Source organism: Simochromis diagramma, unplaced genomic scaffold (genome assembly GCF_900408965.1).
Source record: "Simochromis diagramma unplaced genomic scaffold, fSimDia1.1 OVJJ01000466.1, whole genome shotgun sequence".
NCBI lineage: Eukaryota > Metazoa > Chordata > Actinopteri > Cichliformes > Cichlidae > Simochromis > Simochromis diagramma.
In genome coordinates, this window is record NW_024387287.1 from 1,751,867 (window position 1) to 1,766,538 (window position 14,672).

The following is a 14,672-nucleotide window of genomic DNA, read 5'->3' on the forward strand; positions in this document are numbered from 1 at the left end:
TTTTTTATATTACTTTTCCCTGGAACACTCTCTCACAGTCTGTTCTCTAAAACCTAAAAGAGGAATTATGGATTTGATCAACTGGTGCCTAAATGCAATTTACACCCCTTTCTCAAAGAGGAGTTTGGGCTTGGGTGAGCCTGAGTGCTGAAGATATCTACCTATTCGGAACCATGGTAACAGGGTTCTTGCTGATTGGAGCTGGCTTGGCCCTAGCTTATCGAAGAATTAAGAAAGCGGAACCGGCTGTTCAAACCCCCACAAGGATGCTCGCTGGGATTGAAACGATGGGAAGAGGCGTGAGTTTCTCAAAATGGGGGGGGTCCTATTTCACTGCAGGGCAACCTGCACGTTGCGAATAAAGCCTTGATTGATTGATTGATTGACTGATTGATTGACATGCTTCCCTTAGGCATTAGAAGACATAGCATACATTTTCACTGCTATGCAGATGGCACCCAACTCCATCTCTCCATGAAGCCAGATAACACACACCAATTAGTTAAACTGCAGGAATGTCTTAAAGACATAAAGACCTGGATGGCCGCTAACTTTCTGCTTCTTAATTCAGATAAAACTGAGGTTATTGTACTCGGCCCTGAAAATTTTAAGAAATATGGTATCTAACCAGATTCTTACTCTGGATGGCATTACTTTGGCCTCCAGTAACACTGTGAGGAACCTTGGAGTCATTTTTGACCAAGACATGTCCTTCAATGCACATATTAAATAAGTAGGACTACTTTAAGTGACGTCTCAGAGTGACGCTGAACAACTAGTTCATATATTTATTACTTCTAGGTTAGACGAGTATAATTCATTATTATCAGGATGTCCTGAAAACTCCCTGAAAAGCCTTCAGTTAATACAAAATGGTGCAGCAAGAGTACTGACAGGGACTAGAAAGAGAGAGCAGATTTCTCCTATATTGGCTTCCCTTCATTGGCTCCCTGTTAAATCCAGAATTCAGAATCCTGCTCCTCACATACAAGGTGTTAAATAATCAGCAGATGGCCCCGCCCCTCCCTTAGCCTGAATCTGCCAGAGGTTTCTTCCTGTTAAAAGAGAGTTTTTCCTGTCCACTGTCCCCATAGGTCTTGCTCATAAGGGGTCATATGATTGTTGGGTTTTTCTCTCTATATATTATTGTAGGGTCTACCTTACAATATAAAGCACTTTGAAGCGACTGTTGTAATTTAGCGCTGTATAAATAAAAAATTAATTTAATTGAATTTAATTGAATTGAATATCCACTCGTGCCTGCTGCCTCTCACTAAGTGCAACTCTACATTGGAACAAAGTCCAGCTCCTCTTGAGGAGACTGATTCCAAAGCTCAAGCGCTGCATTGTGGTGAGCTCCATTATATCTACCCGGCATATCTCAAGCTCACGTACTACCTCAGGCACCTTCCACACCGATGAGGTGACGTTCCATGTCGCAATGACCAGCGCAGGATTGGCCAGGTATATTTTTTTAGTTTGTTCATTCAGATGGTTGTTGCAGAACACTAGTTAATGTGTTTCTGTTTCTTTAATTATTCATTTGTTTTTTTTAACAAAACAAATCAATTACATTACAAATCATTAAAATTTATATATAATTCATATATAATTCACAGGTATACCATTAAATATGCATTTATACAACAAATATAACATCCAAGTAAGATCACAGTGATAAAAAAGTTGACTGTCACAGTTGTAAATGTTTTCAGGGAAGAGATACTTTATAAAGCTGAAATACTGGATTATATAATTTAATTTTGACATATCCCTTTTATTATATATGTATTCTGACAGTTTATTGCAGCCTTAAAAATTCAGAGTACAGTAACCATACTGAACATAGGGTTCTAAAAGTCAGCAGTTTAAATTCATTTGAGCTGTTTGACTTCATTTACTCAATATTCAATACTCATTAAGGATGTCATGATGCATGCTCAATCATCCAGCTAAGGAAATCCCAAAAGGTTGATTCTGTTCATCTGGACGTGTTTTCAGTGGGAGAAATGTTTTGTCACTTATCCAAGCGACTTCTTCAGTCTCCGCTGACTGCAGGTTTCCCACTCAAACCAGCATTCCTTCCTGTCCAGAATGTGTACATCCTTATCGTTGAAAGAGTGTCCACTGGCCTGTAATTGTGAATAGACTGCAGAGTCCTGGCCTGACGAGTTAGCTCTTCTGTGTTGTGCCATGCGCTTAGCCAAATAATTAATTGCTATAATTGCCATGATGTGTAAATCATATCAATTATCCTGGCACTTAACAGTGCACACTATATTATTCTGTTTGTGCTGGGCAGAGCTAATTCTTGGGGTGGACCAATTTTTGGCGCAGCATGCTTTGGTGTTAGAAATTCACAGAGAAGCAGTGTTTAGAGAAAATGCTTCTCAGCTGTTCTGATACTCCTGACACATAAGGGATTACTAAGGGTTTCCGCTTAGGCAACAGTTGTGCCTTCCCAACTTTGACAAATTTCCAGCTTGGATAACCACATTTACTCAGGGCCTTCTTGATATGATGTCCTTCTGCATCCCTGACCGCTGTATCTGTGGGGATGGTGTTCTCTCGGTGTTGTAGTGTCCTGATGACACCCAGTTCGTGCTGCAGTGGATGATGAGAGTCGAACCTTAAATACTGATCCGTATGTGTTGGTTTATGGTACACATCAACTTTTAAATGTCCCCCATTACTGATGGAAATCTCAGAGTCTAAGGCTAACATATCATTTCATATCCTACCTGGTGAATTTGATGTCTTTGTCCACCAAATTGATGTGATCAGTGAATTGTGGTACATCCTGAGATTTAATCCTCAACTCATTGTTAGGCAGCTCAAACTCAAACTAAGGACATCTCTTGGATAAGTGACAAAACATTTCGCTCACTGATAACTCTCTGTCCAGATAAACAGAATCAACTTTTTCAGATTCATAAAGGATGCATATTCTCTTTCTTTCTGAGAATAATAGAAACAAATATATAGATGGCTGCCTATTTGGATGGATACTTCTTTTTTAAAGCTTACCTTAAAAATGTACTGTAGAATTTAGTGAATTATTATTGTAGGGTCTTTACTAGGGATGGGTACCGGTGTCCGGTGCCATCATGGCACCGGTTCTGACATAAACGGTAGTAACCAGACCGAAAAGCAGCGCACATTTCGGTGCTTTATTTCGGTGCTTTATTTTGGTGCTTTTTTTTCCTGAGCTGTGATACACTTTAGATTCTAGCCAATCATTTTACGTTTCCGAGGATAGTAGGCGGGTCCAGGTACGTACGTTCTTTTAGAGCAGAGCTACAGATTAAAAATGCCCAAGGCGAAGCGGTCAAAAGTCTGGCTGTACTTCACAGCAAAAGATGCAAACTCAGCAGCAACAAGTGCTTTAAGCTGATACTGTGATACTGTCAAAGGAGGTAACACCTCAAATCCGATGAAACACCTGGCGACGCATAGCGTTTTTTTTTAAAGCCGAGAAATGCGCCGTATTTGATAGCTTGCTGCGAGACCTCACACCGAGCACATCTACTGCGGGTGGGTTGCCAGTTATTGGACCCGGAGCAACATCCCCCAAAAACCCGAAGAGGAGAGTCCTGGCCCCTAGCCCTGCCAGTGTAGCAGAAATGATGATGGATGATGATGACAGCAGCAGCCGTTCTTCTCTGCGTGAGTAGCTTAATGTTGTTCGTGTGTAATTTACGTTGAGTAGGCTAACCACGTCATTACATTATTGCATGTAAGGTGAACTAGCAAACATCATCATAGCTACATGCTGCTGTCTTCTTGTTTGATGGCAGATACTCCCTTCACCCTGGCCAAAAAGGCTAAAATGACCAAAGAAAAAGTGGAAAACAGCTAAACATGAGAGGTTTTTGGACAAAGTTTGTGTTTTTTCCATTGTTTAAACACTGCTTCTAGCCAAGAGTGATACCATATATGCCCCATAGCTGCAGAAAAGGCTAACATTGTTATCTTTTTACAAAAAAACAGCTGAACATGAGAGGTTTTTGGACCAATTTTGTGTTCTCCATTCTTTAAGCACCGGTTTGAGCACCGTTTAAGCACCGGCACCGTTTCAAAAGTACCGGTTTGGCACCGGTATCGGATAAAACCTAAACGATACCCATCCCTAGTCTTTACCTTATGATATAAAGCAGCTTGAGGCTACTGTTGTTGTGATTTGGTGCTATATAAATAATAATAACAATGAAGAGGTCTGTATAACACACAGATTTTAGGCTGATAGCCATCTTAACATCTTACTTTCAGCAAGAAAGTAAGCATATTACTTTTGTTATTAACCAGTAAGGTATTTTTTTTTTTTAGCTGTAAACTAAAACAAAAAATCAAACAAAAAAAGAACATCTACAGGCAAAACCAGGCACAATTTAGCTCTATGACAGTACAGAGAAGCTGCCATAGCGCAGTTAAAATAATGGCCAGCATATGGATGGACTACACACACACACACACACACACACACACACACACACACACACACACACACAGGAATAATTTACCAAAAACATTACATTACAGAGAACTGAACTTTTCTACAAACAGAGAGATCATAATGGAACAGAAACATCATAAGCAAGGATGTTTCTGTTCTTTTTGTTTGTGAATGACCCCTTCAATACAATGACTAGCTAGTGTGTACAGAAGTGAATATGCATATAACCTCACATGGTTATTTAAGTTTTGTAATGAGTGCAAAAACAAAAACAACAGCAACAAAATCAACAACAACAATATTATTAATAATAATAATACCAGAAGAAAGGAATATAATAATGTAGAGTGATGGCTCCTCCTCCCTGAGCCTGGTTCTTCACGAGGGTTCTTCCTGATAAATTGAAGTTTTTCTTTCCCATTGTTGCCAAAGCACATTCTCATAGGGAGTCATATCATGTTGGGGTTTTCAGTGTTTTCTTTGTATTAATGTAGGGTCTTTACCTCACAAACAGCTTGTTCGCTTGGGCCATTCAGGCTGTTAACAAACCCTATCCTCTTACGCTCCACCCCTGCCCGCTCACCTCACCAATCTGACCCATGGTCTCAGTAACTTTCATATATTTTGCTTGATTGTATATATTTCTTCTGTTTGTTATTTATTCCTGCTGTTTTACTATTTATATCTTATACCCCCACGGTTGCTATGGAGCACTCATAATTTCGTTGTACATGTAAAATGACAATAAAGGGCCAGAACACCTCTGACACTTTCTGTGTAATAAGCAGGAATGTAATAACAAGGCAGTGATAACTGATTAAAACGCATCAGGAAGTCTGGAATGAACTGAAAACATGTATGCATACATGGTTGTGGGGAGTCCCCCTTACTGGGGGGGGGGCAGGATGACAGACCAGGGGGGAGATATCATCAACCCCGCCTGAAATTAGGTACCAAGCCCCAAGTGCGATGGAAGAGGGATCGTTGAGTGCAAGAGGAGGAACTGACCTGAAAGATAGGATGATGGCGAAGCTTGAAATCTTTTGTAGCCGGTTACCAAGTCTACGTGAAGTACCCTCAGAAGATCTACTAGATGATGTGAATGCAGCACTACGGACCATACGTAGCACCACCATTAACGAGACTAACCAGCTGATCTATACCACGGCAGCAGTGATCAGTGAGATGCTTAGCTACAAGTTGAACAGCCACAAGAAGCAGTACCCTCCATGGAGAAGGAGACTAGAGGCCAAGATCAAGGTAGCATGAAGGGAAGTTAGCCAACTATCGGAACTGCAGAAAGGTGCGATGAAGAGGGTGCCTAAGACGTACAGCAAGCTATCCATACCAGAGGCCATGGAAACTGCCAAGCAACGACTCACAGCCTTGGGAAGCCGCATGAAGATGAAGAGGTACACCAGAGAGATAGAAGGCAGGAGAATCAACCAGCTGTTCTCCACAGACCCATCTCCCATGGCAGGGGAACAACATGAGAACAGCATCACCCAGTCTGGAGAAGGAGCAATACTGGAAGACCATATGGGAGAAGGATGCAACTCATAACAGTAATGGTTAGTGGCTAGTGGATCTAAGAGCAGCCAAGTAGGCATGACATTGTTCATGCCTACTGTTAGGTTTTGTATTGTTGATTGTCATTTATGCTTAGAAATATCTACTTATATATGCTTAGAGTTTTATAATTAGTTTTAGATTGGTAGAGGTTTGATCCTTAATAGTCTGCAAACTTTGTGTGCATTCCAGAGCACTCTGGGAGCATGGGAAGAGGTCGTACCTTGTCTTGTTGTTTTATGGTAGGATAAATGTATCTGTATCTGTTTTAGGCTAAGTGCCTTTTGTTTAGATGAACTGCTGGACTTCCAGACCAGCAGGTTTAGGGAAGTCATTTATGGGGTCACACTCTGACCCCACACACACACACACACACACACACACACACACACACACACACACACACACACACACACACAGGCAAGGTACTCTTTGTTTGTATGTAGACGTCATATGTTAATGAAGCTATGTATATTCATGTAACCTCAATAAAAGAGCAGTGTTACGGGGGAGCGGACGAGAGCAACTGGGGTCAAGCGAAGGGACGCCGTTTGTCCGGTTCTCTCCCGTGCACGAGAAACATGAAGAACTTTGCCTACTTTGTGTCTTGCTTGCTGTGTGATTATATTGTCTTGAACGTTCCAGCGAATAGGTTCAAGCTACAAACCTATCACCTACTCGCCTGAAGAAACTGACTGCACTCCACGAGAGTCTGGCAGCACACATGAACCAGCTGCTAGAAAGACACCCAGAATGGCTAACCAAAGGCTGGACAGTCCTGATCCTCAAGGACACCCAGAAGGGACCATCCCCATCCAACTACTTGCCAATAACCTGCTACCACATGGAAGCTCCTGTCAGACATCAAGATGAACAGGCACATTGGTCAATAAATGAGTGGGGCACTGAAAGGAATTGACAAGAATACCAGAGGTGCAAAACACCAGCTGTTGGTAAACTGAGCAGTCAGCTGACCAACCTGTGCACTGCCTGGATTGACTACAAGAAGGCCTATGACTCAATTCCTGGATCCTGGAATGGCTAGAACTATAAAAGATCAATAGGACCCTAAGAGTATTCATCAGGAACTCAATGGGGATGTGGCGTACAACACTAGAGGCCAACTTCAAGCCCATAGCACAAGTCACCATCAAGTACGAGATCTACCAAGGAGATGCTCTGTCCCCACTGCTGTTCTGGATAAGCCTGAACCCCCTCAGTGAGATCATTGACAAGACTGTCAGCCACATCCTCTACATGGATGACATCGAGTGAACGAGACATCGATTCACTGATCCACACAACCAGGATCTACAGCAATGTTGTTCAGATTGGAGAAGTGTAGTTGGATGGTGACAAAGACAGGGAAGGCAGTCAGATCTGAGAGGATCGAACTACCAGAAGGCAACATTGTAGACATCTAGAACAGTTACAAATACCTGGGAATCTTACAGGCAAATAGGAACCACGAAGAGGCTGCTAGGAAAGCTGCAACCACCAACTACCTGCAGAGGGTCAGGCAAGTCCTGAGGAGCAGCAGCATCAGGAAGAAGGAACACGAGAAGCTGGAGGAGTACCAAGGGCTCAGAGAAGATCTTGAGAAGATGTGGAGGGTGAAGGTAACAGTGGTCCCAGTGGTAATCAGAGCAGTTGGTGTAGTGAAAATTAAGCTAGGCAAGTGGCTCCAGCAGATAATGGATTGGATTTATATAGCGCTTTTCAAGGCACCCAAAGCGCTTTACAATGCCACTATTCGCGCATTCACACACTGGTGGAGGCAAGCTACGGTTGTAGCCACAGCTGCCCTGGGGCAGACTGACAGAAGCGAGGCTGCCAAATCGCGCCATTGGCCCCTCTGGCCAACACCAGTAGGGTAAAGTGTCTTGCCCAAGGACACAACGACCAGGACAGAGAGCCCAGGGATCGAACCGGCAACCTTCCGGTTACAGATACGCTTCCCAAACCCCTGAGCCACGGTCGCACCTATAAAGGAATATTATAGGATATATATGAAGGATATTAGGAACAACATGAGAGATCTCTGTCCAGAAGAGTGCAGTCCTAACAGTCTGCTCGCAGGTCTATATAGCATTATAGCTATCGCCACCCAGTGAATTTGTGGGGTGTTGCACTCCCTACAACCATGAATTAGACAAGGAGGAGAACATGGATGGCATTTTATTTTGTTTACAGGACATTTCAAACATGTGTTCCACTTCAGTTATCATTACTATGGTATTAAATTCCTGCTTATTACACAGAAACGGCCAGAGGTGTTTCTTAGTAGTCATCACTTTAATTCTTGTTTCTGCCTTGATACCCCTACTATTACCACTTATATCCGAGCTGTGTTTCCACATTATTACCCACAGTTTTTGGGCCTTGTCATCAGATTACATATATTTCAGTATAACTAACTGTGACCACTGTTGCTACCACAGTATTATTTGGATATTAAGTGGTTATTACTTTGGTCATTGAGTGGTAATAACTTTTTGTTACACATTATTACAGCCTTGTTTCTACATTTTTAACCTACTATTACTACTTTATTACCAAGCTGTATAAGAAAGTCCTGCCGAATTAGGGTAGACTGTGGGACTCCTGTGTCAGCTGATGGGTACTGATAGGGCCAGCAGAATACAGCTTTGACAATCATCTTTGCAAAAACACATATTCCATATTCCAGTCTACATGGTGACATGGTGATGTCACGAAAACTGTCAGACAGTGAGGTAAAAGCAGTTTTCCACACACAGAGTGCACATTTGTGATAGGATGTTGTTGACCTCAACTGAGGACAAAAAAAAAATACTTAAAGGAATTTGCCCAGATCCAAGATCTTTTGCAGCAGAGTAAAAAAGAGCCATCAAGCTGAACAAATAATCGTACTGAATTAGACTAGACTGTGGGACTCCTGTGGCAGTTGATGGGTACTGATAGGCCAAGCAGAATGCAGCTTTAGACAGTCATCTTTGCAAAAACGAATGTTCCATATTCCAGTCTGCATATTCCGGGGTGATGCCATGGAAACTGTCAGATATTTAGCGAGGTAAACGCAATTTTCTGCCTTCACTTTGGACTGTGGGGATTAGGTGTTGTTGACCTTAACTAAGGATATAGTTGGAGAGTGGAAAGAATATTTAAAGGAATTTGAACATGTTTTCTGTTCAGGAAGCAGAGCAGAAGACTTGGGGGTTAGCTCGCCAATCTCTGTGGATAAGGTCACTGAGGTAAGTCAAAACTCTGGAAAGGATAAGATTTACCCCAAGTTCCTTAAAGCTCTGGATGTTGTGGGGCTGTTCAACTGGATATCTCTCTGCAATACTGCAATACTAGGACAGAGCCTCTTGGTGACAAGGGTCATATTCAAGAAGGGAGACTGAAGGGTGTGGTCGAGCTTTGGGGTACTGCCCTCCTCAGGCTACCTTAGAGGTAGTGGAAAAATTCAGGATGAATATTGTGGTTTTTGCTCTGATTATGTAACATTGGATATACTGCCAATTTTGTTCATGACTTTAATGAAGAAAATTTCTGTAATAAACGGATTCACATTTGTCTGTCTTGGGCTCATGTACCTGCATGGTGTTGATGGTGTGGTCCTGTTGACTTCATTGAATATTGACCTGCAGTCAGCACTGGAGCAGTTTGCGGCTGACTGTGAAGCAGGAGGGATGAGAGATGACAAAGGCTATGGTTATCAGCCAGAAAAGGGTAGAATGCCACTGGGGAAATGAGGGATGAGTTTCTGTCTCAAGTGGAGGAGCAAGTATGTCAGGTTCATATTCAAATTCCTGTTGTTATGGCCATGGGCTGTGGGTTATGATCAAAAGAATAAGATCACAGATACAAGCCTTAGATGTGAGTTATTTGGGAGCTTCACAGTGAAGACCTGCTGTTTCTCCCGTAGGAAGGAGTCAGTTGAGGTGGTTTGGGTTTCTGAGTATAATGCATACATGGAACTCCATGATGTCCCACCACAGGAACATGTGGTGGTGGATGGGGAGATTAAGATTGGGTCATCTCTTCTTAGACTGTGGCTTGGATCCAGATAAGCAGAGAAAATGGGTGGACGGATCATTAATTTACAGAATCTGATTTCTTACCAAACACCATCAAATAATAATTCTGGTCAGTTTGAACAGAAGTACTTATCATCTAATGTCAATCTGCTGCCTGGGTCCTGTGTGTTAAATATGTGCAGAGAATGCATGTGTACATTACAGTACAATGTGTTTATGTGTTTGTAAAATATGTAAGGCTGTTTTTACAATTATATTATATGACATAAGAATAAAAAATGGTATCAATATTAATCTGTTATAAATCAGAGAGAACAATAGATTTTTACATTAAACGAGAATACAAACAATAAGCAACACTTAAAGCTGAGATAAGTGGAAGCACCTCTTTTGGATCATAGTCATAAAAATTTACCAAAAAACACTATCTCCAGGAAGACTAACACAGAGCCCAGAATAGTACATGCAATGTCTAATGAGCTTCTGCAATACAGAAGTCTTAGTTGTACCTTCTGTTCAGAAAGAACATGCATCAGGACATGTTTTATAATTAATTCAAGTCAGTGCATTTCTTTAAACTACAACATATTAAAAAAGAAAAAAAGGAGTCTGGCCTGTCCTGATCCAACACTAGAAATCCAAACCTTCATTGTTAAAGCAGCTTGTTAAGAGTTTGTTTCTTTATTTTTATGTGTTCCAGTGAGCAGATTACAAAGAATAGCTAACCCTTAAAGAAGCATATGTATTCCTTCCTGATTTTTTACAATAGCACTGAATTTCAAAACATAAGCGGGGAATAAATGTCTTGGAATTGTGCTTTTGAATGCTACCATCAAAACATGTTATAGCCTTACAATAACTGACAACATTCTGAACATGTACAAACAGGACCAAGTTCAAAGGGACTCATGTAGATAACACCATAGTGAGTGGATGAACATGTGATTTATGGCAGTACATTAGAAAGAAGGGTTTAACATGCCAAATGTCCCCATTTAAAAAAAAAATCACTCAAATGTCACATGACTCAAACGGAAAATTCACTTTTCTGTACGTACAACGATTGCATAACATTTATTTAAAAAAAAAAAACAACCTCACATTTTTTTAAAATTCACATAAAAAACCCCCCAAAATATTTCTAATGCTGTATTGGTCCTGTGAGGCTTCTGAGCTATGTTACCTTTCAAACCCCAACCCACAGTGATTTCTGAGTTTGGATGATGGTACACTTCAGCTTCATTTCAAATCATGAAGGGAATATGTACAAAGACAGAAAAGACAAAACAGAGATCATAGATGAAACACATCTTTTATGGTAATAATGTGGAGCACAGGACCTCTATGTCCTACAGAAACCCAGAGTGTATAAACACCAATATCTAAACGGGACATGATACCTAATTTCTTGCAAAGACTTCCATAAGAGCCACAGCATAGCTATTTTGTTCTGAGGCTTGGTGCTTATAGCTTTAATGGCCAATCTGAACGATTTTCCTCTCAGAAGCAAAGACAGAAATGCACTTATGGTGCCAGAATCCTAAACAGAATCCTAAACATTGCACAACTATACCATGATATTTTCCCAAACCATGGGTAGCCTGATTTACCACTCAAAACCTAATCATATTTTAAATCATGTCAGTCAGTGGTTGTAGACTTTTTCAGTAATAATTTACGAAATTGGAAATTACGGCTTTTCAAAGTAAGCCTCATATTCATTTATTGTGGCCTCTTAGATCACCCATCTGTTGACAGATTTAATCCACAGATAAACTATTCTAAGTTCTCCAAGACATAGTATTCATCTATGATGCATCATTAAAACTTCACATGCCCATGCCTAGCAGCGTGGATCAGTTTAGAAGTGCAATGCATGTGAAGAGGAATGCAAGAGAATGGAGTTTCTCCTTAAACAACTGAATACTGCTCTCAAATCCAAAAATGAATCTTAGCTGACTGCTTTTATTTTGAAACTCAAACAAACTTTTGAAACTTTAAACAAAAAAAAAAAATGAAATAACCATTGGGCTATAACCATGCCCTGGAGTGAGGCCTGGGGAGGGTGATGTCTTGTTCACAGGCCAAAGCCCCTGGTGCCAGTCGAACCAGTCTATATGTATCTTGTCGACTTGGAGAAGACATTGTTTAACAAAAAAAAAAAAGAAAGACAACAAGAAACAAACAAACAAAAAACGACTATTATAGAAAGTCCCTATTTGGTCACTGTTCAAACCACAGTGAGAACTTGGTTACACTGCTGGCAGTAAGTCTATTTCAAATTTTTATGGACAGAATTTCTCAGGCTTCCATTGTGGTGGCTTCAGGATCTTGTCTGTGCTTTTTTGCAGTTGATGTGGTTCTGTTGGCTTTATCGGGTGGTGGCCTATAGTTCACACTGGAGCAGTTTAGACACCAAAAGGTACTAGCTTAAGTGGTTTGGGCATCTGACTAGGATACCTCCTGAGCAAGCCTTTTGGGTATGTTCTACTGGGAGGAGGCACTGAGATAAACCCAAGACACACTACAGACATTAGGTCTCTCAGCTGGGCTGTAAATGCCTTGGTTTTCCCCCAGAGGAGGTGGCTGGGGAGAGAGCAATTTGGTCCTGGCCCTAGTTGGTTGCACCGTCCTTACAGAGATATATTTTTAGACAACTGAAAAACACCCTACATTCTGATCTGAAATATATGAAATTATACCATAAGTTATGGGCTGTATTATCAAGTACTACTCAGTTTCTTAATGAGAAAACATCTGTATGACATACTAATTATGTGAATTTATTTTTGGGCAAGAATAATAATTTGTTTTCTCACAATAAGTGGATCTGAGTCTCCTAATTATGAAAGCAATAATTTGTGCATTTTATATATATCCAAGAAACTTACACTGTAGGCGGTCAAGCTCAAGACATCATACACAGAGTTCAATGTTAAAGGATAAACTTTGGTGTCAAATGTAATACATGCTATGCTTAATAAAGGGATATGTATCATCGGTTTTTATCAGCCAAGCTTGTTGAACACATAATTAACAAGATTTGTATTACTTTTCATATTCTGAAAATGACTTGAAAAGCACTCCTCTACATACGGCCTTTGTTAGGTTGCAAAACATAGAGACATTTGAATTGACATTTTAAAATTTCTAGATTTCAAAATCTGCAGGACATTTGAATGTTATTTTAAATCACTTTGAGGATAGAATAATAATTGGTTATTGGTAGCACTTGCTGGGAAGCTATAACTCAAGTAATGTTGAGTCACTAAATACAGTGTTAGTAGTTCAGTTGCCACATCATTTAGAACTATCTTCTGGCAAGACACTAAATCCCAATTTGCTTCTGTTGGCAAGCCAGTGCCTATAGCTCTCAGTGGTATGTGAGAATAAGAAACATTGAAAAGCAATTTGTTTAACAGCTATGATTTAAAAGTGCCAAATGAAAGAGCAGTCTTTTTTTCTTAAAAGAAAAATATATACTGATATGTACAAGACAACAACTGGGTGTAAAAGGTATTTCTCTTGAACAATTTTCTATAAAACATGAAAACTTGTAAACCTTTAACCCCAAAACACATGTACAGAACCGAGAATCATATCTGCAAGTTTCGTATCACAGTTTCCGCAGTAAATGGGACAGTGAGATAAATGATATCTCTCTCTCTCTCTCTCTCTCCACACACACACACACATTGTATATATATATATATATATATATTAGGGGTGCAACGATACACAAAATTCACGGTTCGGTTCGGTTCGATACTTTGGTGTCACGGTTCGATATTTTTTCGATACAAAAAAAATGTTCATGCCTTTTTAATTTGTCATTTATTAAAATTATAAATATATATTTTAACTCAAAGGTACAGTTTTTAAATTTAACCCTAACCCTTGTGCGTGTTTTTTATTTTGACAGCGAATGCGCACCTGCGGACCACTTATGTGCAGCCCTGGTTATTTAGCTCGTCATATTGCAGCCACAGAAATTCTTTTGTCCATGAAACCATAAAGCTGCACTTTCTTTTTGCCTTATAGTCTGATTTGTCATAACTTCTCCGTTTTGTGGTAAGCTTTTCTTTGGCTGTCACTTCTTCACCCTGACCTGTCTTATTTGGCTCAGCAGAACTGAAATGCTTTTACACGCTCACTCACATAAGCTCAGCGATTCTCTGCGCGATCAACCTCTCACATGTTTAAGCTGCGGGAGATTTCACTTGTCATGTTTGCATAGTAAGCTAACGATTAATAAGACGATGTCAGAGGAATTGGTGCACAAATTATCATCACTCACAGATCAGTGCTGTCGCTCTCTATACACAGTTCGCACGATTGCAAAGTGAAAGCAAAAAAACAAGCGCAAATTCAAACGCGACTTCAATATGTCACATATTGACAGTGGCTCACCGATGCCAATGACATAATTACCCAGCTACATTTCTGAAAGAATGCAAAAGCATTGACATATATTTTTCCTACAATAGCCCGACGGGCAGGGAAGAGATAGATTTTGGTAGCCCAACTGAAAAAATCGCTAGCTCCGGGACGTCGGGCTAGCGATATTCCAAGCCCTGTATCTGATTGAGGAATCACTCATCTTTGGAAAACAGAGTTTATTACAGAGA

General features: G+C 40.5%; 1 protein-coding gene across 2 annotated transcripts in view; it reads right to left on the reverse strand.

Moving 5' to 3' along the window:
• Window positions 1-11,130: 11,130 nt before the first annotated feature.
• LOC120716260 (ephrin type-B receptor 2-like) overlaps window positions 11,131-14,672 on the reverse strand; it is a 65,173-nt gene continuing 61,631 nt past the window's right edge. The window contains exon 8 of one of the 2 annotated variants that reach the window (XM_040003718.1): window positions 11,131-13,015. In XM_040003718.1, the coding sequence (XP_039859652.1) occupies window positions 12,888-13,015 (128 nt within the window). In that variant the 3' untranslated portion in view covers window positions 11,131-12,887. The remainder of the gene's footprint in view (window positions 13,016-14,672) is intronic. The other variant, XM_040003719.1, reaches the window with a different exon arrangement.